The sequence below is a fragment of the Magnolia sinica genome, chromosome 15 (assembly GCF_029962835.1).
Source record: "Magnolia sinica isolate HGM2019 chromosome 15, MsV1, whole genome shotgun sequence".
NCBI classification, from domain to species: domain Eukaryota; kingdom Viridiplantae; phylum Streptophyta; class Magnoliopsida; order Magnoliales; family Magnoliaceae; genus Magnolia; species Magnolia sinica.
In genome coordinates, this window is record NC_080587.1 from 768884 (window position 1) to 794572 (window position 25689).

At 39.9% G+C, this 25689-nt stretch overlaps 2 protein-coding genes across 2 annotated transcripts; both read left to right on the plus strand.

Moving 5' to 3' along the window:
* The first annotated feature begins 8344 nt into the window (after positions 1 to 8344).
* Positions 8345 to 12687, plus strand: LOC131227632 (expansin-A15-like). The gene is made up of 4 exons (XM_058223435.1): positions 8345 to 8488; positions 8606 to 8735; positions 9081 to 9393; positions 11913 to 12687. Exons 2-4 carry the CDS (start codon positions 8609 to 8611, stop codon positions 12214 to 12216), a joined length of 744 nt encoding a protein of 247 aa, XP_058079418.1. The 5' UTR covers positions 8345 to 8488; positions 8606 to 8608; the 3' UTR covers positions 12217 to 12687.
* A 1321-nt stretch (positions 12688 to 14008) lies between these two features.
* On the plus strand, positions 14009 to 25093 carry LOC131227101 (uncharacterized). The gene is made up of 6 exons (XM_058222807.1): positions 14009 to 14150; positions 16672 to 17038; positions 20264 to 20515; positions 21239 to 21307; positions 21777 to 21966; positions 24203 to 25093. The coding sequence occupies exons 2-6, from the start codon at positions 16682 to 16684 to the stop codon at positions 24610 to 24612; spliced, it is 1278 nt and encodes a 425-aa protein (XP_058078790.1). The 5' UTR covers positions 14009 to 14150; positions 16672 to 16681; the 3' UTR covers positions 24613 to 25093.
* The last annotated feature ends 596 nt before the right edge of the window (positions 25094 to 25689 follow it).

Consider the following 25689-nt stretch of genomic DNA (forward strand, 5'->3'; position numbering starts at 1 on the left):
TTGATTTTAAGGTTAAGCGATCAATGTTATGGTGCCGCCTTTTGTAAGGATAGGATATTTCGACCCATTCTCAGGATAAAAAAGGGTGGCCCTGAAAATTGTTGAAGTGGTTGGATGTGATCATCTCTCTTTAATTAATGACCCAAATATTTCAGTAGGGATTATGCTATTACATAGTCTAGATAATTTTCTAATTTGTGGGCAAAATGTAGGACATTGATTCAATTGATCCTGACCCTTGAGATATAACTTCTTTGAAAGAGGAAGGGTGGCCACCATTTTAAGGGGGGAGGATGGGCCATGGTCCAAAAATTAACTTGATTGGGATAACAGAATGGCCTATAAACAGATGGATAAAACAACATTGTAAAAAAAAAAAAACCAATGGTCCACTTAAGGAAGAGTCGTTTTTGGGCTATGGCCCACCAATGCGCTTCCTCATCAGATCATATCCACCCTTAGAACTACGAAGCACGTGTCAATAGATTGAATGGATGAAGTCATCCAATCTAGAAAGCTTTTGGAACATCCTCAATCCACCATTATTCGGATCACACTAACGGTCTGGATCACCAAACCGTGGGCCCCACTTGTACAGATTAGGCGAATGAGGACACCATTCCTCTTAATTATAATCCATTCCATGACTCCATCACATGGAGGCATGATTAATAGATGTAATATCATAATGTGGCAGTTGAGATTATCAACTTTCTTTATCCATACATCCAAAGGATGATGATGATGAGTGGCTGAGAACTGCCCTTTATCTAATCAGTTTATAGTAATAAAAGATTATAGCAGTTGAGAGGAGTACACATGTCCTCTTAATATCACACCTTAAAAAAGATTCTGAGATCACTCCAATCATGCAATTAATTTTAAAAATAAATTAAAATATAAATTTAAGGGGGTTGAAAGATGATGATCCATTACTAACTCTCAATCTCTATATTATAAATAATCATAATAATAGTGTAATTATCCGGGGCTCTGCAGCTCCACCATAAGTTATGGTGCTCCTACTTGCATCTGGCTATTTGGACATTCCAATTTTTCAATCTGAACCGTCTGTCAAGTTCAGAAAACATTTTTTGGGCTGCCATGCAAAAATCACATTGATCAGATGAAATGCATTGCTGATTTTCCCTTCTTTTTGCTGCCATCCTTTTTTCCGAACCATTTATGGAACGGTTAGGATTGCCTAAGAAAAATGGCTCTTTATAATGATAAGCAATCTATGATGATCTACAACAAATAGATTGATGAAATTGTTTATTGGACCTATTTTTGTGCAAGTGATCTTGACCGTCCATATTAAAGGCTAATGATCAGATTGGTGTGATATATACGTGGGCTGGACCCAATGGTAGGTCCAGATCGATCGATTTGATTGTTGGACCCAATGGAAGGTCTAGATCAATGCAACTAGGATGGCTGGAGCATTTCTTAATTTAAAAAAAAAAAACAGAAGACCTAACTACTAATACGAGAAATGATCCAGTGCTCTTAGGCTACTATAAGTTATAGTGCTCCTACTAGATGTATTGAGGCATTTGGAGATATGGACGGTCACACGAGTTGCCTGTATTACGTGGGGCCCACCGTGATGTTTGTGAGATATCCACCCGTACATCTGTTTTGCCAGCTCATGATTGGACATGATCCCAAAAATGAGGCATATCCAAAACTCAAGTGGGCCACACGGCAGAAAAGAGTGGGTAGGGAAATGCCCATCGTTGAAACCTTCCTGGGGCCCACCGTGATGATAATATGCCATCCAAACCGTTCATAAGGTCATTCTCACTGGATGAACTGAAACCACAAAAATATTATCCTGATTCAAAACTTCTGTGGCCGCAGCAATGTTTCAATGGTGGACGTTTAATCACACTGTATCCTGCCTTGTGGCCCACTTGAGTTTCAGATCTGTCTCTTTTGTGGGCTCATGTACCATCATGAGCTGTAAAAACGGATGTACGGGGTGGATTTGTCACAAACATCACGGTGGGCCCCACTGAGGATACTACAATTCTTCGGTATTGTGGGGCCCACCGTGATTTTTTATGTGCAATCCAAACCGTACATCTGGTTTGCCTCACCATATATCCCAACAATCCTCCTGATTTAAAACTCAAGTGGGCCAAATTACAGGGGAAAATGTATAATCATACCTAAGATCTATGTAATATATGTTCCCTTGTTGTCGTCCACCATGGATAAAGTTGCTCTTCCTACAAATGATCCTAACCATTAGAGAAACAGAACTGAGTGGCATTGACCGTCCAAGTTTATAAATTCAGGCCCATCAATCCAACTCCATGATCATTTCTGTCTGGAATGAATTTTCTGATGGCCTATCCATGGTGAGATCTGCCTCTTGAACGGTTCTTATCATCCCTTTACGTGAACGGATAACGAGAGCACACTATCAGTTGATGCTCCGGCGATGTACCCTACCAATACTCGTTTTTTTCAAAATCAGGTCATTGAGAACTGTGAAGTGTGTACAGCTAAGCTGAGAGGGTAGAAAAAAGAGATGGGAAAGTAGAAATACACTGCAGCCTACAGTTTGGAAGTGCACTCGCCTCTCATCAGGCCATCCTCACCGTCTATATTATTTTCATCTAAAGCCATGAAAATATGATCAGAAGGTGGGCTGCAGATGTAAATTGGATAATTCCTCTTAAACCTTTTTTATTTTTATTTTGCCTTTTTACATGTGGGTCCAACATGACTGGGTAGACTGACTTGGGCAACATAAGCGCCATGTGGGATTAATATTAATCAGATCCAAACCGTCCATATCGTTTTCTGATATATTTTCACTGTGGATCTTAAAATTCAATACATTCCAATATTTAGGTAGGCCACACCATAGGAAACAGTGAAAATATGGCTAAAACCTCTAAATTCACTTGGTATGGCCCATATAGGTCTTTTAATGTGATGATTAACATATAATCCATTAATCCCAGTGTTTTTCGTAAGATCAGCGGATTGGATGGAATATACATAACTAGGTTGACCACACAAATAATTTAGACGATTTTAGTGGTAGGACTTCGCGTTCAACCGTTTCACATGGTGTACCCTACCAGAGAGTTTAATTGATCTAATTTTTGGGAATCTGTCGAAAAACATGGTGTCCCACCTGATGGACGGATTGGATCTCCACGATCACTGTATAAATACGCAATTCAAGCAAGTGTTTTAGTTTTTAGATATAGCATCCGCATTGTACCGTAACAAGCAGCGCTGATAAATTGTATTTAACGTTGTACATTAACTCAAATTAAACCGTCCAAATTCCAGGACCCATTTTAATTTGTGGACACATTTTTTCTATACTATTAGGACCGTTGGCCATTCATCATTTCAACCCTCCGATGCATGCCCATCAACTGGCTAGTTAGATAATACAAAATCAGTGTACTTTTCTTTTGTTAATAGTTCAACTAGATTGGGGCATAAATTTTGGACGGTTCAGATCTGAGTTACTTATAAGCCATGTGTGCAGAGTTCTTAGTGTCTGTGTATCAATAATAGTGCTCTAAAGAGTATCTGAGTTTTCTTAAAAAGAAAGAGTTTTTGACATATTGCACACTACCTTTTGGCCCAACCACAAATAACACCTTCCCTTGGTCTATTTTTAGGGTTAGGATTTTGAGAGAGAGTAAGCTTAAGCTTAGGGTTTTGGGAAGGGGAAGAGAGAGAGGTTAGGGTTAAGTGTCAAGAGAGAGAGAGAGAGGTTAATGTTAAGTGTTATAATCCCTAACACCCTAGTCCATAGCTCAAGTGGTAGACCAAGTGAAAGATACATTGTTTCAACACTGAGGTCCGAGGTGGCTAACAGTGAAGTGTGAACTGATGGTGGGGTGTACTAACAAGCTAACAAAAAAAAGGTGTTATAATCCCAATGGTTTAATAGCTAACTTGATGCGTTCTATCAATCCTGGAGCTTTCGCTTGTTAGTTGGGTTCTTAACAATTGATATTAGAGCCAATACAAATAACACCTTCCCTTGGTCTATTTTTAGGGTTAAGGTTTTGGGAGAGAGTAAACTTAAGCTTAGGGTTTTGGGAAGGGGAAGAGAGAGAGGTTAGGGTTAAGTGTTAAGAGAGAGAGAGAGAAAGGTTAATGCTAAGTGGTATAATCCCAATGGTTTAATAGCTAACTTGATGTGTTCTATCAATTCTGGAGCTTTTGCTTATTAGTTAGGTTCTTAACAATTGGTATCATAGCCAATACCATATCTTGTGTTTGAGTCACAAAAGAGGTGGCCCGTGGAAAAAAAAAAACAACATCGACTAGATTGAAAGTTGCCGTGATGTAAAAAAGCTACTTGAATAGCCATAATACATCTATTATCAATGAAAAGGGTTACTCATACAACTAGAGTGCAACCGGCATAAGTGAGAAGTGCTACTTAAAAAAGAGGCTAGAGTGAGTGCTGTGGCAAAGTGAAACGTCATAGAAATTAGCTGCAGAGTGTGGTGAATTGTTATGATCCCAATAGTTTAATAGTCTCAGGAGTTTCAACACCCGGTCAAGGGTTTGAGTATCCATAGGTGGTAAAATTCCAATGTGTGTGTGAGGTGTGTGCGCGTGTTTAAAAAAAAAAACCGTCTAACTTGATACATTTAGATTGTGCGCGTGTGTAAAAAAAAAAAAAAAGTCTAACTTGATACATTTAGATACATTTTATCAATCTTGAGGCAATTAACTTGTTTGTTAGGTTTTAACATTAAGATTCGGGTTTTGGGTATTTGAGAGGAGTAATATTGTCATTTTCAAAGTCTTTGAGGTTAGTTTTTCTATCCAAATATTTACAGCAAGGTATTTTTTTACTATATTTGAAAGTATAAGCTGCTATTTGAAAAAAAAAAAAAATGCAAAAGGAAAGGGTATTTGAAAGTAGGTGTTATTTGAGAAAAATGCAAAAGGGGAGGGTGGTATTTGTCTTTTGGTAAAAAAAGAAGGTGTTATATGTCAAAACCTCAAAAAATGAAAAGAGATAAAAAGGCTAGGCTTCTATAGTAGAATAAGCTGTACATGGGAGGTGATTGTACCCTTTCCTTTTAAAAGTGGGCGGTTTGCCACATGCAATGCACTTTGATCAAAGAAAACTTTAAGATCCTGAATTTTAGGTGGACAGCCTATCTTCTATTATCATCACAGATTCTTATTTGATTGATGGTTTCAAATGTCAGTAATAGATTCCCATTAGGAATAACCTAAGTCTAAGGAGATTATATTATTCTAGGAGCTTGCTTAAGTCAAAGAAGCATACCCATCACCCATGTGCCTTGTTGTGGGCACTTTATAGAAAATGATTTTGCAGGAAAATGGAAGAATCATCACACACACCTCTCACATGTGGGTAATGTGCCACATGTGTAGGATATCCGACTGACCTGCGAAAATGGTTGGTCCCACCATGAAGCACTGACTACAAAAAATCAGACTGGTCTGTTAATCAGGTGGGCCACACAGTATGGAAACAATGGATGGTTTAAATTAGAGCTGTTAATGGTCTGATCGACATCGATATGTGGCCTATCTGATAAGTGAAACTAAATGATTTTTCTGCCTTATGATCTCTGTCGTCGGGCCCACATTTTCCACGGCATGGATTTTGTAAAAACATGACGCGTTGGCATAATGTGATTAGTTATGAGAATGGCATACACTTGATGAAATGAAGAATGACCACATATTCGACATGTGTAGGAGATGTGGTCCACTTGATTGGTGGAATGACCTGATTTTCTCACTATAATGATGATGTTCCCATGGTTTACACGGTTGGGATGTCCCACATGTGAGATACTTTAGTGGCAAAAAATGCGTAGAAAGGTAAGTTTGCATGTGATCATCCATCCAATATAATTTCTAGAGAAAGTTTTTTAAAAAAAAAACGAAGAAAGCTATGATACTCGACATAAAGAAATGTTTTTTTATTTTAAAAGAGGAAAGCTTTGATACTCTTGTAGAGTGTGATGAATGATATACATGCATTTAAAAACTATTTACAAATTGCATACTTGGCATATGAGTAATTCAAATGAAGCTGTCCGGGTTAAGTGTCCCAGTTTAGATATACATGAACCGAAAATTACGCTTATTTTAACTATCTGATCAATTGGATTGGTGGACATTCATCCAATGGTTAAAATTGAAAAAAAAATAAAATCCAATGGCCATGAGCCTGAAATTAGGGTTGTTCAAGCAATCTGATTTTGGGACTATGACTTAGAGACGAAATTTTCACAAATTAGTCTCTTTAACTTGATCCAACGTATCCTCGCGTATAGTTTTTGAGTGCCCGCATATTAAGTGTCACACTTTGCCAGAGTATTAAATAACTCAACTTAAAATAATAATGCATCTTGATCGAATCAAACGGTTGTTAACTAATTATTATTAACTAGTGGACTAAGATTCGTTCTCTCTCCTTAATCTCCTCTTTTTAAGCTATGCTTGGGTTTTAAGAATCTCTCTTTTATTTAAGTGGGATTAGGAAGACTATCTTAAGATAATTCATTCAAATGTTTCAGTTGAGACTTGGAACAGAGAAGAAAGTACTTTTGTTACAGTCCACAACCTTTTTTTCACTCCAAAAAGGGAATCTAAAAAAACAGCAGACCAAAAAGTCAAGTACTAGTAACTGTTCCACAGCTTCCATCACCATTCCCCATAGTGCTTTCCACCTCCTAATGTCTTTTGGTGGACCATCTTTTTCAGGTGGGGCCCACACCCAAAGTGTTTGCCACCCTTTGATATACCTCTACAGGATAAGGTTCTCAGATGGGGAATAATATTCACACCCCATCTTTTTTTTCTTTTTTTTTATGCACACCATTCTTTTTCTAGTTTTGAGATTAGAAGGGTGCCTGAATTTACCATTGGACTCTCAAAAGTAGAAAAGAGGGGTGTTTGTTAAAAATGTAGGGGTGTAAATAGTAGCTTTCTTTATGGCAAAGAAACCCAAAAAGGGAAATGCCATCGGCAAGCATCCTTTTTATTTATTTATTTATACAACACTACATGAAGTATACATGAAGTATATATGTAAGAATTCTATAAGGTGGGCCTTATTGATCAACGGTCCAGATTGTCCTAAGGGTTGGATAATGTGATCGGGTGCACCAGTGGACCCCACTAAGTTGTGATGTTTCTAGAATTCGTGTAAGGGGTGAAATGCTATAGTTGTAATACACAAATAGTATCCAAGTGTAACTTAGATTACCAAATTTGTTTTGAGCCATATGGAGAGGAGTTCTAATGGGTTTCAAACTCCTTTGCCCTATATAGCTATAAGAACAGGGCTGGGTCCCAATCCAAAACATCCACATGAGCAAAAATCCTACCAGAGCTTCTCTGAGGATGTAAGGAGAGGAAGTATGGGTGTATTTAGCAATCAATGTGTGATAGTGCTTGCAAACCCAAAACCATTCCTTTATTTGAACTTCTCTCAGCCACTACCGTATTTTCATTTTGCACCCAAAATGAGAAAATGGGGTGAAAATAGGTCAATGCTTGCAAGTTGGACCGACAAAAGGGATATAGCAAATAAAGCTGAAATTTAAACCCTCTTTTATTGATATATGCACCCTTTTCACTACTTTTGGCAATATAATTACATTGGGGAGATACTGAAGCGGTGAATGGATTCAGATGTTTAGATGAGTGTCATGCACCAGTGGGGGTTTATGAAAACATGCCATACACCAAAATCCAAGTTGGCACGCTCATCGGGTGGGCCATACATGCATTTTGATATTTGGAAGCCATATGGGAAAAACTGGATTCTAAATAATGATTGTTTGGATAGATGAATTTTATGATATAATCATTAGGCATATCCACAGTCAAGATTCTTTAGTATAAAAAATTAAACGGTTGTTGCCTAATAAACTTAAAATTTTCACTAATTATCTAAATAAGACACTCAAATTTGTAATCCTACTTACTATGGTAAAAGTGAAAATAATTATATTTATAATCGTTACAATTTCTATTTTCACATTTTAAATTTCAACTTGGTGAGTGGATTGGCCTAATTTATGAACCAACAGTTAGTTTGAGGTAGGCTAGCCAAATGATTGGCTTAGATCTCACACACATGTGACAGTTGGCACATGTGACTCAATTCACCTCTTAAGTCCCTCCTTGCAATATTACAACTTGGTATTATTTTATTACCAAAAGTAGAAAGAACAGATGCATATATCAACCACTTAGGTGGGTGTAGATATCACTTCCCAATAGCAAAAAGAAGCCTTGTGCTTGAACAGTTTATTTTCAGTTAGCTGTTGGGATACTGTTCTTTCAATATTCCAATTTCTCATTTTTCACCATTTGTTCATCCTTTTAACTTCACTTGCAATTCCCTCCATCCACATCTATAAATACACCCTCCTTTCCTCCCACCTTCCTCATCTCATCTTCTTTAATTCCTCTACTATCTCAATCTGAATTTTGAGTAAGCCCAAAATTCCACTCTCTCTCTCTCTCTCTCTCTCTCTCTCTCTCTCTCTCTCTCATCTTTTGAAGTTCTTGATGTTTAAACACTGATATCTGAAATGGGTTTTGTTTTCAGGACATGGGCTTTCTTGGGATTTCTCTACTAGCCCTTCTCTCCTTATTCAGCTCTGTTCATTGCTCCGGAGATGGATGGTCCAGTGCCCATGCCACTTTCTATGGAGGTGGTGATGCTTCTGGCACAATGGGTAAGCCCAAAAATCAGAATGCTATTTTCAGCTGCACATCTTCCCACGTCCCATAATTCCCAAGTGTCACATATGTTAGTGATCTGAGCCATCCGTTGGGCGATCTGCATCGCGTGTCCACAAAATGGCCTGTTAGAAAAAAAAAAAAAAAACATTTCTCGACGGTCCACATACAATGTGCATACATGGCCACCTGACTACTGGGTTGTGCCTGGTGCACAAATTCACAGAATGGTCTGAGTGATGGACATCTCAGATCTCTCACATGTGTGCTATGTTGTAGGAAGCCATCAAAATCTCTAACTTCCATTGATTATTGATAGTTTTTGTATGTTCTTTTTACAGGAGGAGCTTGTGGGTATGGAAATCTTTATAGTCAGGGGTATGGGACTAACACAGCTGCATTGAGCACTGCTCTTTTCAACAATGGAATGAGCTGTGGAGCTTGTTATGAGATCAAATGCGTCGCCGATCCGGAATGGTGTAAGCCGGGATCGATCGTGGTCACTGCAACCAACTTCTGCCCACCTAACAATGCACTGCCAAACAATGCAGGAGGGTGGTGTAATCCACCCCAACAGCACTTTGATCTCTCTCAGCCAGTCTTCCAAAACATTGCTCAGTACAAAGCTGGAATAATACCTGTTCAATATAGAAGGTAATGAAAACCTGTGAAGCTACTAATTTTTTTTCTATGACCCCTTGTTTTGTTCTTTATTTTACCAAAAAAAGACTCCTTTTCTATTTAATATTTGAGATTTTGATGCATTACACCCTCCCTTTTGGCCCAAAGACAATAACATCTTCCCTTATATGATTTTCCAAATAACATCTTGTTTTCCAAATATGGTAAAATACCGCTTTGCCATTAATTTTTTGGATGGAAAAATTAATCATGATTAGGTTAGTAAAATCTTTATAAAAATGACAATATTATCCTTCTTTGAGATCCCAAAACGAATCCTAACCTCTTTTCTCTCTCTTTTATTAAACCTTATCCTCTCCCAAATTGAGGGTAAGAAGGTCTTTTTCCATGGTCAAGAGTCAATCATGATGGCCCAAGCCGAGAGTAGGTGTTGTTTGAGAAAACAAGGTGTTATTTGTCTTTGAGCTAAGAAGGAGGGACTACGTATCAAAATCCCATACTCTTTTTTATCTTTATAGTTTAACCCCTTTCTTGCTCTTTAACTGTCATGTATCCCTTCCTTTGTAAAAGATATAGGCTGTAGACCATACATGCAAAAGAAGGAAAAGTGGGGTATGTATGAAATAGTGAGGGCACAAATATCAGCTTCTCTTTTCCCCCCTCTAATAGTTTAATTCCTCAAATGAATAGGGAGGCCCCCTTTCCTTCATCCAACTAAGGCCCAAAATCCAAAATAGAACCCAAGGACCCCATAGGCCTTCTTTTACTTTAAGGACTCCATAAATTCATATCCAAGACCCTCAAAATAAAAAAGTTCTCATTTTACACCCCATAAGGTTAATTCAGTTAATAAAGAATTTGATAAAAGCCCTCGTATAAAAGAGTTGCGACAAAATCCCCCCTACAATGGTGGAACTAGCAATTTAAAGAGGTGGAAATAACTTCCTCAGACAACCCCCTCCAAAAAAGAAAAAAGGAAAAAAGAGAAAGACTTACCCCATCTTCAAAACACCCTTCATCTGGTCTTTTTGAAAAACACCCAAAAGTCCAAACCTCACTCCCTCCCACCATCTAAGAGGACTTCAAACACACCCAAGACACCCTTTTGCAAACTGCTGCTAAGAACCCAAACAATGCACCAAAAAGCCCCAAAACTAATGGAATGTACCAAGCTAGGCCTTTTAAACTATTGGGATCTTAAAATACCACAACGTCCCATAACCGACATTCACGGTGGCCCGCTGCATGGCAGCAACCACTTTCGCCTCTTTTTGGGGTAGCCCTAGCCCTTTTCTACTTTGAGAGGACAAGGCAGCTGCACTATGGTCATGTAAGAAGCTCTTTATATTGTAAGCCGGCATCACAATTCACAACTTGTGACAGTTTTCACTCTGGTCCAGGTTACCCTTTTCATCAAGATATTCCATAATAGTAACAGTGGTTGTAACGGCCACCACTGTTATCTTTATGATACAGGCCATATTAGCCATTAAAGAGCCCTTGGAGCATGGATTTGGAACCCCCTGGATTTGAAATCCTCTTATTGTGTTTGGCACCCTAAATTCAGAATCAACTTTAATCCAAAAGTAACTATGCCTATGCGTAGTATATTTACAAGGGTTTGAATTTAGTTGCTAAATCAATTTTAATATCTTTAATTAGTGAACGTATGCAATGTTTGACACAATGGTTGTAATAAGCCCCCTGAAATATATACTTTGCCCAAAAATGATGAAATTCCAAGTCTCGGATGGGCCACAAGCACAAGATCACATCCAAGTGACTAACCAACGATTTTTAACCATTGATTTACATGGACAATGTTTGGACGACGCCGATCATCGTATTAAAGTAATTCTAGTGATGCAATTGATAATCTAATTATTTTGGGATATAATTAGTGGGCCATGTTTCCGGTAGATTAATAGTCTAGTGACACATGTTACATATGCAACTCTTGGAAAGATTTTAGATGTAATCCAAGCATTTACTGTGGTTTCAAACCCCCTTTTTGAGTGGATTTGAAACCCCCCTAGATTTGAAACCCCTAGTTACTTTATGGTGCCAAACGACCAGGGGATTTGAAATCCCCTCAAATCCCCCCAAATCCATAGTGCCAAACGACTCCTAAGGCCTATTTTTTATTTTTTATTTAAAAAAAAACCAGTATTAGCGTTGTAACGGACTATTATTCGACTGTTATAGCTTTCACGGGAGCATAACGGGCTATTACAGGGGCTGTTACAGGAGTTACAGATAAATTTTTCTATAACGATCGATGCGCCCATTACAACCCTGTAACGTATACGGATTGCCACTGTAACCTTTACACAGCGATCTTTACGGCCTCGTAATGGCCGTTACAACACATCATATTTTTCATAGGTCATGTAGGACATAGTGTTGGCTTTAATATCAATTCCCAGTATCATGGGATATATCAAACCAGGCTTTTTTAAACCGTTAAAATTTTAGCAAATCCATTTCTTCCCTCGTATCTAACTCACTCCTTTTATTATCTTTCCTAACAGGGTCCCTTGTCAGACGAAAGGTGGCATCAGGTTCACCATCAATGGCCACTCCTACTTCAACCTGGTCCTCATCAGCAACGTGGGAGGTGCTGGTGATGTTGTCTCAGTCTCCATCAAAGGGTCCAGAACTGACTGGCAGCCCATGTCTAGGAACTGGGGCCAGAACTGGCAGAGCAACGGCTATCTCAACGGCCAATCTCTCTCTTTCAAAGTCACCACAAGTGATGGACGCTCCATAATCTCAAACAACGTGGCACCTTCTAATTGGGCCTTTGGCCAGACCTACAGTGGCATGCAGTTTTAAACACCCCAACTGCCCATAACTAACAAAACTCCCCTAAATCTAGCACATTTCCTCTAACTTTAATAGTATTAACTCCCTTTACATACATATGGTCTTGTTATAGTCTGGTGGGCCCTTTTTTAAAAATGGGCCATCGATGGTTTGTGTCTGATTTCATTGGTTTTGGCCAAAGTAGCAGTTGAATTTACACCATAAGGTTGGTGTAAATCCTAAGGTCTGACATATTTAGAGGACTTCTGCTAAATTTAGGGAAGAGTGTGACTTTTAGTGTGGTGAGGTGGGCATGGTTTGTCACCCACCCATGAATGGCATTGTAGCATTGGTGAAGATGGGATTATATACCAATGCAAGTGTGTATTTCTTTTGTTTTGAGTGAGAAAAGGTCATTTTAGTTATGTGGGGCTATAGACAGACTGCTATGTGTAAATCTTTTGTTTGTGAGAAATAATTGAAGGTTGAAGCTTTACATCATTTATTTTCTAATTATGGTTGTCGACCACTGTAAATATATTATATTTATGTGTATTTTAGGGATGGCAATGGGTTGCCTTTCGTTTAGCTTAACCTGCCCCGTTTACTGAACGGGCCAAGAATTTCGGCCTAAATCCGATTCACAAAACATCACCGTGCGCCCAACCCGACCCACTTAAAATTCATCAAGCCCAAGTTTGACCTGATCCAACCCGTTAAATTTGTAATCGGTACGGCTCAACCAACCCAATTTGTGGACACATTCATTTATGAACTTGTTTTCGGTTTTGGGCTTGGTCAGGTTGGGTCATCTGGCTCAGCCCATTGATAAGCTATATGGGTGGTTAGAGCGGTACTTGAACCGAGTTAGCTCGGTTAACTCGCCCGACTTGACTCGAAAAAGCTCGATTCGACTCAGTTCGAAACTAAGTTCAAGCCAAGTCAAGCAGATTTTTGAGCTTGAAAATTTTTTGAGCCGAGTTCGAGCTTGTCCGAGCTTGACTTGACTTGACTCAGATTGAACCTCAACTCGAATCAACTCGAATCAAATTGGCTCGTGACTCAGTTATTTTGATATTCATGTTGCTCGCAAAGTGTTCGATGAAATGACTCAATGAGGTGTTATTTCGGGTACATACATTCTCAGTGAGATCGGCTAGTGGCGAGGAAGGAATGGATACAAAAAAGATCACTACAAAAAGAAAAAAAAAAAAACTTCACATTGTAAAATTACTCTCAAATCATGTTTTTGACGTTGCCCGCACAATGTTTGATGCAATACTTGTATATTGTTGTTACTGTTTTGTATTCTGTGAAAAATTGAAGGTGTACTGTATGTTTGAGAAAATGTTGCGTAGGCTCGAAATAGCCTGATCTACTGACTGAACCTAGCTGAGCTGGCCAAACAGGCTCGAGAATCGAGCCGAGCCAAGTTTGACCTGGAGTTAGTTACCCGCCGAGTAGTAGTGGCAAGCTCGACTTAGTTCAACTCGTGTACAGCTGTGTGGGTGGGTCGGGTTCAACCCGCGCTGACCCATTTACTTAAATAGGCTATATTTTCTAACCCAAGCCGGACGCACATGTGAATTTAGAGTTACCACACATCTACATGTGGCATATATGCTGGATAGGCTGTGTGGATACAATACATAAGATTGTTATATATCTCATTTTTTTTCCTCCATACTATAAAATGATCTAGAAAAATATATGGACGGCATGGATGAAACACATACATCATGGTGGGGCCCACAGAGTACTGACCACCAGCCAATGGCTTGGGGCAGAGTAGCCAAACCATTTCCGGTGGCAGGGGGAGTAACCAATCCGTTTCCCTCACCCTCAGCCCTCAAAAACCCCATCCAAAGCCCAGAGCTATGTTCCGAATCCCAACGCAAAAAGATCCAGCATTCGGAGGAAATACAATCCCATCAAGAAATCCTCTGTGAATCCGCAATCAAAAGGTTAGTTCATGGCCGTTGGATGGAATGCCTATGACATCGATCCGTTGATTGTTCATCTAGGGTTTTAGGCCCTCAAAATTTAACCCTGGCCGCGTTTGGATGCCCAAGAGATTTGGATTGCGAATATTTCCGTTGAAACAAAGAGGAATCACCAAACTGTAGCGATGTTTCTTGCGATTCGGAACTCGGAATGTCGATACGTATGCTGAGGATTAGCTACAGGTTGGTGATTTCCACTTCATCAGATTAGCTATTGCACTCTGATCCCATAGTGCATCCAAACGCAACCCTCAATGGTTATTAGTGTTGTTTATGCTATGTAGACTGCTCGGTGGCCTGAGCTGATTTTTAAGAGTACAGTTGTTGCTTGATTTTACGAAATCTAGATGTTAGCATGAAGTTGTAGAAAATTTCTTAGGTGCCGTTTGGATTGGCGGCATTTTGATGACCTAGATATTTCAATTATATTAATTGCTGGGAACTGTCGTCTTTATGTTTGGATAACATTTTGAAGTAGGTGATAGTGATTCTCAAAACTTGAATACCTGTGCTTGGTTCAATTACAAGTTGAAAATTGAAGGTGGTATTGATCATTTCTATAAAATGGTCTGGTCATTGATTTAGACCATCCATCATGTGGGCCACACACCTGGTTGATCATCCCTGTTGAAAAATCCCGTTCTTTTGGTGATCCTCAATGGCTGGTGAAATGGTTGGTCAATATTGATCATATTATGAAGGATCTGGCAGTGATCCAAACCATCCATAATGTGGGTCCAACACTTGATTGCCAATCACTATAAAAATCAGTTTCGCCAGATGAATTAACTGTCCTTTTAAGAGAGAAAATACAGCAATGTTACCCATTTAACAACAGTGGGCAGATGTTTGGTGTGTGGGCCATCCATGGTGATGCCCGTTGTATCAATGGTTTGGATCACTGAACCTTGGGCACAACTTTGTATGTAATGAAATTCAAATGTGTTGTACAGACACTTCACTCTCAGCCCATGTGTTGTTTATCTTTCATCTTGGAGTTGCAAATTATCTATTACATGCTATGGTGTGTTGTAGACTGCGTATGACATACATGGTTCTGTAGACTGGTTTTAGATTGATGATTGAGCTATGATGGGCCCTGCCATGGATGACCCATATGCCAAAAATTCCACCCGATTGGAAGATCCTAGCTATAGAATCTTCAGCTCATTTTAATTGGTTGTTGCATCTCCGATGAGACCTACAGATCCAGTTCCTCTTTTACCTGACAATTCTGATACTGCTAGCCAGTCTTTATTATCTGTCTGGGACACGGTGATCCTGGAAAAACCAGAATGCCAGCTGGTCATGTAACTTAACCACTGGTAGCTCGCTTCTCATTCCAGTCTGGTATTCGATCAAGCATGCATTTATGCTCATTTCCATGGCTCAACAACTGATTTGATCATCTGTTTTCTGGGCACAAATTGAATGATGAGGGTTTTAAAATCTGGGGAATTTTTGGTGCATGGGCTAGCCATGGGGGACCCGTCATTGTATAAATCACACCTTGGATTTTATTTGTACAAATTGATAACTTGATCATACTGTACAAACTTCAGGCTGAGCATTGCACAATACCTCTTAATAAATACATGGATGCATTGTAGAGTATTCTATTACCTCTTAATAATGAACTGAATTCATTTTAGAATGTTTTATTTTCTGAAAAATGTGAGTGGTTGATTTAGAGAGTAAGCTATTACTAGTTATAGTTTTTAGAGTATTCTATTACTTGCCAAAGTTGAGTGGCTAATTTGGAGAACAAGGGCATAGGGAACAAACTCTGACAAAGGCTCCATATCAGCGGTAACCTCGTCTTTTTGAAAATGAGCAGGTAGATTGCAATAGCTTTCTTTTCATTATCTTTTTAGGAAGAAAAATCATTAGGATTTTGGGGCTTATTGATGCAAAAATGACGAGGGAGCTGGTGATGTGGCAGTGCTCCTGTAAGTGTTGGTTCCCTACCCAAATTGATTGAAGTCCTTGTTATCTGTTGAATGCAAACAGGCCCTTCTATTAGTTGCTGTAGTTTATGCTTTACAGCTGGTCCTTTGTTGTGAATTTCTCCCTTTTGCTTTCATTTTGGCTCTCTTCTTTTCCATGGATGACTTAAATGAATTAGTGCAGTTGCAGGCTGGTGTTATGGTTTTTGCAATTCAATCACAACTGCAAATGTTGGAAATCACATGGAATTATGTTCAAGAAGACAGGGGATGCAACCGGCCAACTAAAGAAGTTAAACGAATATAGTGGAAAGATTTGTTTTTACATATTTGCGAGATTCTTGAAGGTATAGATTTTGGAAAAATGTTCAAGTCTTGCTGAAGGAAAAGTATGTTTTATTACTACGTTCTCTCTCATATGATGTCACGGATTTTAGAAAATAAGAGATAATATGCATTTTTTTCTCTCCATCTACATAACTTTTATTCCTCAAATGGATGTGTTCTTGTTCATCACATGTTTTCTTTCTTGCTAGTTTGTATATTATGGCAGCTGCGACAAGGCTATTTTGCCGCCCTCCAGCAGCAGCAGTAGCGGCGGCTGCATTCCCTTTACGTTCAAAAGGCATGCGTCGGGACCTCACCAATTGTAAAAATATTTCGAATATTAGGAGCACTAAGTGGGTGAAAAAGAAGGCTGTTGCTGCTGCTGCTACTGAATCACTTGTGAAGAGGAGGACCCGTTCGGGGAGGGAATTCGACCAAGAGCATGTCCTCCGTCAGTATATATCTGAAGGTGGCCATGTTCCCGTCATGCTTGGTGAGGTCTTGGAGGTCTTTCGTAGGCAGCAACTCCACTCCTTCATTGACTGCACGGTTGGAGCCGCTGGTCATTCTTCTGCAGTCAGTCTCTCTCTCTCTCTCTCTCTCTCTCTCTCTCTCTCTCTCCCCCATTATCTTGTGATTCTTCTATTATTTTTCCATACAAGTGCTTTCCTAGAAACCTTGCTACAGTATTCAAACAGAAACCTCTTTTTGATGTTTCCTATGTGGTTTTTTCTTTATAAAGATTTCAATGCAATTTTATGTACATGCTTCAATTGCATGTAGTGATTAGCAATTTACTGATTTCTGGAGAGAGACATGTAGTCATGTGGAATATGTGTCTTTTTCTTCTCTTTGTAAACTAGGCTGCCCCACTCATTCATTAGCTGGACCACAAGTTTGAACAAGTATCTCATTGGTGATTCTCTCCGCATCTATCAATTGTTCTTGCAGGAGTGTGGCCCACCTAATGACTGTCATCTAATAGGTGGGGCTATATGTGAGAAGAGAAGGAAATAAAACAATTGGAGGTGAATTTTCTATAGGCGTTTGTTTTCTCATTGGAAAAGGCAAAAGATGCTTGGTTGGATGATTTGCCCCCTTGCTGAATCCTTTCGGATGTTTTCCTGATTAATATCAAAGGAGGACAAAGTCATTGATTGCTATGAATTACTTGGGGCATCTATAGTGTGGAATATTAAGCTCGGAGCAAATCTTTCTAAAGATGAATTGACCCTTTTCAAGAAGATTATGGCTAGACTACATCAAACCAGATACCTTAAAAAAGAAGAAGAAGACGAAGACACCAAAGTGCATCCATCACTTGAAGACAGGAATGTTTTGGTGCATGAGAAAAATGGAAGATTCACTTTCAAGCCTATGTTTTGGATCCTTACCTAAGAAGAAGGCTTTCTCCATGTGCTAGAGTTTGTAAACCACCAATCCTACCAAGGGAGCAAGCTTTTGTGGCTTTTCTTCTTCTTCTTCTTTTTCCTGAAAGGTAATGACAATTTTATTGAAAAGAAAGCACCGAGATGGCGCAAAAGCTATAGCCAAAGAACAGTAAAATTAAAATGTTTCAAAGCATCTATACAAGAAGCCCAATCTACAACATACAACATCGCCCTACTTGCAACCCACTCCACTGCATTGTTTTCGTTTCAGAAGCACCTTCCATTCCTACCCCCCATTTGGCCCAAAGGATGACCGATGCACAGCCTCCAGACAACCCTTGCTTCTTTCCCGAGCTCCACTCCATGTCAGGCCATACCATGTCAGGCCATAAGTAGATTCCCGGTCGAGATTGACATCGACCAAGGCATATTGAAGCCTCTTAGAAGGTCATACCACAACTGTAGCACAAACAAGCAATGGACAAAAAGATAATTGGCTGATTCAGAACTTATGATGCACATGAGACACATTAAGCATAATCATTGACTATTTTGAAGATCGTCGATGGTTAAGCCCGTTCCCCTTCCTATCAATCTACAAATGCCGCGTCTTCTCTTCTGCACTACTCTCCACATCTCGAATAAGATAATAGGAGCAAACTGAGAAGCACCCCGACTTATCTATCCGCTAGACCATCCTATTTAGATCCCCGTTCACCGGGTAGCATAATTGGAGACGATCCAACTGGGAGATATACTCCTAACTATTGTCTAGGTGGAATATTCGGCATGGGGTTAACTAAACTACTGCATCTCTACACCAAGAAAAGCAATTAACAACCAGAACTACAATATGGAGAGGGTTGGACTATTCTTGAAACACGATCTGCAAAGAGGTGTCCCTGAGCCAAACATCCTCGCAAAATTGGATTCTCTCCATTACTTGGAGAGAATCCAATGGCCTTAATACACTTAAGCTTCGTGAAGATGATCCCTTTCCAAATTACCTTGTCTTATAAGAGGATGAGTCCCAAGCCCACCAACTCTCGTCTTGGCACAAGTACTTGCTAGCTATTATTACTCTCTACAATGCACCCTCCTCCAACCCAAATCTCCAAAGCCACTTTCCCAACAATTCGAGGTTCGTAGACTCTTAAGTCCCTAATGCCGGCTCCTCCCTCTTCATAAGACTTCACACCTTGCTCCATCATAACAGTTGGAATTTCTTCTTATCTTCTAACGCCTGCCACAATAAGCCGTTCCTTGGCTTCTCCATTCTCATTAGCAATGACTTTGGGCATCTAAATAAGCACATGCGGTATATGTGCAAATTTGACAATGTTGCTTTGATCAAGGTGACCTGACCAGCAAGAGACAAGTATTGGCTCCTCCACCTTGATAGCTTCCTTTCAAATCTTTCCTTGACTTTGTCCCTCAAGTGTTTAGCCGGTTTCCCAATGCAAAGGGGCAATCCAAGGTATGTGAAGGGGAAAGACTTCGCCACACACCCAAAGATCCCCATTAACTGCTTAAGCTCACTCATAGGCATACGAATTCCCTACATCTCACTCTTAGCGATGTTAACTTTCAGCCCCAATACCACTTTAAAGCACACAATGAGCATTCCTAACTTGCCACCATAACTGCATTTGCCTCGCAGAAAAGGATTGTCCTGGGCGAATTGTATGTGAAAAATTGGGGAAATCGACCCTCCACCTTAAACCTATGGAAGAATCCTAACTCCTGCTCTCCACCTAGCATCCTGCCCAATTCTTTTGCCACCACCAAGAAGAAGAATGGGGAAAGCGGATCACCTTGTCTTAAGCCTCTCAAACTTGAAGAAGTCTTTGCAGAAGCCATTAACTAGAATTGAGAACCTAGCTGATCTGACACACTCCTTGATTCATCCTTTCCATTTCCTTTCACACCCAATCAGGCCCAACTATCGTCCCCAAAGCTCCAATCAACATGGTCGTAAGCCTTTTCTATGCCCAAATTATAGAAAGCTCCTTTCAGACACTCCTTATCTCTCGAGCCAATGCACTCATGAGCTATAAGTTCACTGTCCAAATGTGCCGCATTGCAATGAAAGCACTTTGGTTCTTGGAAATGATGCTTGCTAGAACTACACAGAATCTGGAAGCTAGGACATTGGCAAGAATCTTGTACGGCCCTCCCGTCAAGCTGATTGGTCTGAATTCCCTCAAACTTTCCACTATTGCTTTGTTGGAAACTTTAAAATTTGATCTGACTTGATTATAAACTGCTGTAGTTTTGCCATTCAAAAGGAAAAAATGCTGTACATGTTTTCAGCTGTTTTTTCACTAATAAAAGAAATTTGATCTCAGAACCCCATTCTTACATGTTATCATCCTTTTCTGTGTTTTTTTTTTTTTTTTTTTCAAATCAGATAATTCGTGCTCATTCTGAGTTGCAGCTGTTTGTTGGATTGGACATTGATCCTATAGCACACAAAAAGGCTCAATCATATATCAAGGCAAATTTGAATGATGATTCCCGCAGTGCACCTTCAGGGTTGAAAATATATACCCTTTCGAAGAACTTTAGATATGTAAAGTCTGTACTTCGTGGAATTGATGAAAATCTCTTAGATGATGGAGTGGATGGGATCTTAATGGACTTGGGCATGTCATCTATGCAGGTTTGTTTAAGCTTGAATGAAAATATTTCACTGCTCTTTCACATTTAGTATTATCACAGAGTTATAACACTCAGGTTTTAGTTTTTATTTTGGGGCCCATGATTCAGGTATCCGAACTGTCAATACGATGGACCTCACTGTGGATGGTCCGTGCACTAAAAATATCCCATACCATTAAATCTATGGCCAGAAAATATATGGGTTAAGATATAATACAGCAATGGTCCATGTTCAACCATGAAAGGCCCTAGATTGGACATCTAGGATTTTTAAATCTGGTGGATTTTTGGTGCACGAGACCCATCATCTCTCTGATGTGGATCATTGAACCATGTAAGCCTCTCGTACAAACTGGAAAAGAAACTCTTGGTCCAAGCATTGTACATGCCTCTGTCACATATTGTATTGATTTTAAGTTTTTTATTTCTTGTAAATTTTTTAATGTTTTAATTATTTTGGAGGTTAGAGCAACTCTGCCTGTGATCATTCCCATTTTGAATCTTAGTAGAATTTCTGATTCAATATGGGAAGGTTGTAAGATAGGCATTAAAATGCTTATTTTTTCTTTTGGTTGGGAACATGCTTTGATTTTTTTTGCGATAGAAAGAGGGGAAGTTAATCTTGCAGCAAAAGATGCAATTTTTTAAAGTTCATGTTCATTTAGCTTTTATGTTTGCACTCTACACCTTTGCACTTCAACACCTCATGTTTACCTGCTCGCAGGTGAACAATGCAGAGAGAGGATTTAGTGTTCTCAATGATGGGCCTCTTGATATGCGGATGGATCCTCGGGTGAGAGTGGTTGCCATAGTTCATATTTTCTACTTTCATGTCATTCTTTGCTTTTGAGCCATGTTTCAAGAATTTATCTAGTGTTGCACAATGATATCTTTTTTTATCAAGCACTCAATCAATGTATACGTGGTCTCTGTGTAAGAGATCTAGACTGTTCGGCCATGGTATCCTGCCATCGATAGGCCACATGCTAAAAATTACACGAGTCAGATAATCCTAGCCATCATTGGAGGATTTTTGCCCATGTGAAGTTGACCGCTGGTTGCAGTACCTAACTGCCCGTTTATAATCCTTAAAGTGTCCTCCAAACCACCCTAGTACAAGTTGACATTAAACCCTAAGCCCTATATTATCAATGATGTTCACATAATTGAATGGCTTAATATAACCTACCCTGTATGTTTTCCAAGCATGGAATCTCTATATATCTTTGTATCATTTGACTGATTTAACAGGTCTATGACAGGGAAGCTTAAAAGCAGAAGACATCTTGAATTCGTGGCCCGGGGATGAAGTGGGTCGAATCTTGCGTGAGTATGGGGAGGAAAGCAATTGGCGCTCTCTTCAAACAAAGATTGTGAAGGCCCGTTTAGGTGGTGGGCTGCATTCTACTGGAGAACTAGTAAAACTTGTCCAAAGTACATCTGGCAGGTCAGGTAGATACCTGTCACTATTGCATAGCAGCTCATTTATTCACTTTATCTAGTTTGTAGTATAATTTTTCTAGGAATCATGTGCCAAATCTCAAGGATTTTCACCTTTTTCTTTTTCATTGAGAAAATTTATCTGATAAAATTGAATTTTATGACTAATTGTACATAATTTCAGGTAACGGGTCTTGCTTATCAAGGCCCCTCCCTCCCTCCCTCCCTTTTTTCTGAAGAGTACTAAAGCTCTCTCTCTCTCTCTCTCTCTCTCTCTCTCTCTCTCGAAGAGTACCAAATTTTTTCTTGTTAGATGTATTGTCATCATCTTTGGTTCTCTATGATAGAGCTGGGCATTGAGTCGAGTTGGACCGAGTTAGGGCTTATGATGCAGGACATGGAAAATTAAATATGATATGCAAGATTGCAGGCTTAGATCACACCAATTCAGAAACAATCACACGTTCCGATCCGGTTAGAAGTACTGATTCGGGTTGAGTTGGCACCGAGTCGGATTGAGAGATGAGGGAGGGAGGGACCAAGAGAGTGGAGAGGAGAGAGAGGAGGAGGAGGAGGAGGAGGAGGAGGGTGATGGTGGTGGGTGGTTGCCGGGCTTGGATGATGAGGAGGATGAGGGAGGGAGAGAGAGACGCTGGGCTTGGAAGATGAGAAGGATGAGGGAGGGAGAGAGAGTTTGGGATCGGGTCGGGGTAGGGCGTGGCCGGTAGGGTTAAAGATGATAGAAATTAGTTTACACACACACACACACACACACACACACACACAAACCCAAGTCTAGTCGGGTTTCGGATCGAGTCGAGTCTAACCGGATTGAGTTTCGGGTTGAGTTACTAGGCAACTCGAACTTGATTCAGTTTGAGTTCAGATTGGGCGAAGCCTACTCGGTTCGGACCGACTCACCCATTCGGTTAGGGTCGAGTCAATCTAAACGAGTCGGACGAATCGAGTTAGCCGGATCGAGTCATCCCGTTTCCACCTCTACTCTTTGATATGAAGAAGTTTGTTAATTCCACCTGTTATAATGCATGCACAATACCAAAAGATCACCTTACTCCCTTTTTCATCCTCTTTCTTGATTTCAAGTAGACCTAACCTTTCTTTTCTTCTTTATCTTTAACCAAAATGGTGAGATCCACAAATTGCCGAGACCCACAACTGAATCCCCGTCCTAGCTTTATAACTTAAAATACGAAGGTTTTTTTTCCCACTAAACCAGTCTTTGATTGACTAATTCCTAGCAATTTATTTATTTTCCATTATCTTTAGTAATTATTCATTCGATGGCACGCAGTCAAGGGAGAGTTTTCACTCACTTGACCAATTTGGAAATCAGCAGTGATTGATTTCCATATTAGCTTCAGATTCTTAACAAGGTTCATGATAATGCCTGGCTAGAAAATCTTTTTTCCTTTTTGAAAGTCTATGCAATTTTATTAAGAAAGAGGCAAGCAAAACGCCTCACAGAACTAAAAGAACAGAGACCAGCTAGAACCAAAAAATACCTGATCGATAATCCAAGAATGGCATCACCATGGTAGCCAACGCCACAACATCGAGCTTGGCCTTCTGAAACACCTCATCTGGATTACAAGGCCTATTATTAAAACACCTATTGTTTCGCTCTTTCTGGATGGACCAAATACCCAATGAAAGAGCCAACTGCCAAAGCACTTTTCCTTTTTTCTCCACATCGCCCAATGAGGGTAAAGATACTATACAATTAGCTTGATCCATATGCTGATGCAAGTTAGGTGTTAGACACATGGCAGCCCAATTAGCACACATCACTATTTTTTCGGTCCAACCCATGGGCCACTGAGCTACAATCACACTTGAGAACGATCCTAACCATCTGATCAATGAGTTGCAAAATGGTCAGGTCTAAGCAAGAAATCAGACAGACCATCTGGTAGACTAAAGTCTACCATAGATTGCTTATGCCTTTCTAAAGGATCACTTTGATACAGTGAACATAACCAACTGATTGGTGCTCTAGAAAATTGACAGTTACAGAGAAAAGGTCCATTGTTCAGATGGTTGGGATCATCCGGTTGGTATGCTTTGGCACAGTGGTCCATGAAGAGTCAACTGGACCTCATGGCCTATCCACTGAATCCATCCATGTTTTGGATCCCCAATTGATCAAAACAACTCATTTTCCTATTCTTGGTTCTAAACAGTCACCAGTCATGGCCATTTGGGAATCTCATGTATGTACAAAATACAGGAGGAAGGCAGGGCTGGATAAAGACTGCTACTCGGGTATTCCAAGCGCTGAGAATAGCAGTTAACGACGAACTGAAGACATTGGAAGATGCCCTCTATGCTTGTTTCGATTGCCTCTCTTCTGGCGGCCGGCTTGCTGTTATCTCTTTCCACAGTTTGGAGGACAGGATCGTGAAGCAGACATTTCTGGACATCATCAACCAGGGGGATGATGGTGGGGAAGACGGGAGATTTCGTCGAGGTCTAACAAAGGAGGATGGCAACGATATCGATGAGACATGGAGTGAACAAAGGATAGAGGGGAGGAATGGGACCATTCTCACAAAAAGACCTATAACGCCTTCCGAAGAAGAAGAGAGGCTGAATCGCAGGTGTCGAAGTGCCAAGCTTAGAGTAATTCAGAAGGCCTGAAATCAACAATCGGCCGCAACCCCAGAGAGTCTGTTCAACCTAGAGAAATTATAGGGGTCCTGCTTGTCAGCAGGTGTATGCTCTACACATGGGCCCATTGTTTGGTAATCCAAATCATTATGATAGGTCTCAAAAGGACTGAATGTCAAAAGGGCAATGGTCTTTCGATCTTGAAGATTTCTGGAACAACCCCACCATTCATGGTATGGCTCATCCGATCAACAATGGATTGGATCTCCGAACCATGATCCTGAAAGGTACAGACAGGTAACCTTTGCTTATGAGCAGCACCCTATAATTCCTCTTCATCCTCCTGTGGTTGTGATTCCTCATCTCACATCCTGATTTTAAAGAGTAGTTACTAAAGCAGAATCCAAGTTGTACTGTTACATTTCTTTTGTTGTATGATAACATTATAATGCATTGATTAAATTTTCTTTTAATCTATATATGAAAGAAATCCAGTTTCCTTTTGCATGCATGCATAGTAGAGATGGATAAGCAGAAAAAGGTTGATCACCAGGTCTATGTACGACTCAGACCATTGCTTATGTGGCCTGGCAAATTCACCGTTGTCCCCCAAGTGATGAGTGGCCTGGATCCATAATCATGTGCCACTTTGGCACGTTTGCTGAGTGAATATCATTGCTGTACTTTGTTATAGAATGCTCCCCCTCTGAACTTATCCAGTTTGGCAAGGTTTTCATTTTCTACAAGTGGGGCATGTTGCTTATTGAACAAACTGTTGAGATAGCTGGCTTGGACTTGGCAGGATGCTAGATGTGCCTGTCTAGAAGCGCCATGTGCATCTGATATACATAGGACCCACCAATGAAAAAAAAAGTAAAATCATCATTTCTTATGAGAAATATTTTCTAAGTCTTGCATGGGTCGTGCACACATGCTACTTTTTCATTGGCACAGGTCATAGTTTGTATTCATGACTATGTGTGGAGAAAAGAGGAGATTATTTTCTTCCTAAATGTTAACCTTGAATCTAAAGAGGAATTTTTTCTCTCTCTAAAATAAGAATTAAATTGATAAAGCAAAGCCATCTAAACCCATCAAAATAGTAAA

Excerpts from the sequence above, each read along its gene's own strand:
- LOC131227101 (XM_058222807.1), top strand. The coding sequence starts at position 16,682 with ATGGCAGCTGCGACAAGGCTATTTTGCCGCCCTCCAGCAGCAGCAGTA. Across the intron at positions 17,039-20,263 it reads CCGCTGGTCATTCTTCTGCA|ATAATTCGTGCTCATTCTGA; the intron begins GTCAGTCTCTCT and ends TTTTCAAATCAG. Across the intron at positions 21,308-21,776 it reads ATATGCGGATGGATCCTCGG|GGAAGCTTAAAAGCAGAAGA; the intron begins GTGAGAGTGGTT and ends GGTCTATGACAG.
- LOC131227632 (XM_058223435.1), top strand. The coding sequence starts at position 8,609 with ATGGGCTTTCTTGGGATTTCTCTACTAGCCCTTCTCTCCTTATTCAGC. Across the intron at positions 8,736-9,080 it reads TGATGCTTCTGGCACAATGG|GAGGAGCTTGTGGGTATGGA; the intron begins GTAAGCCCAAAA and ends TTCTTTTTACAG. Across the intron at positions 9,394-11,912 it reads ATACCTGTTCAATATAGAAG|GGTCCCTTGTCAGACGAAAG; the intron begins GTAATGAAAACC and ends CTTTCCTAACAG.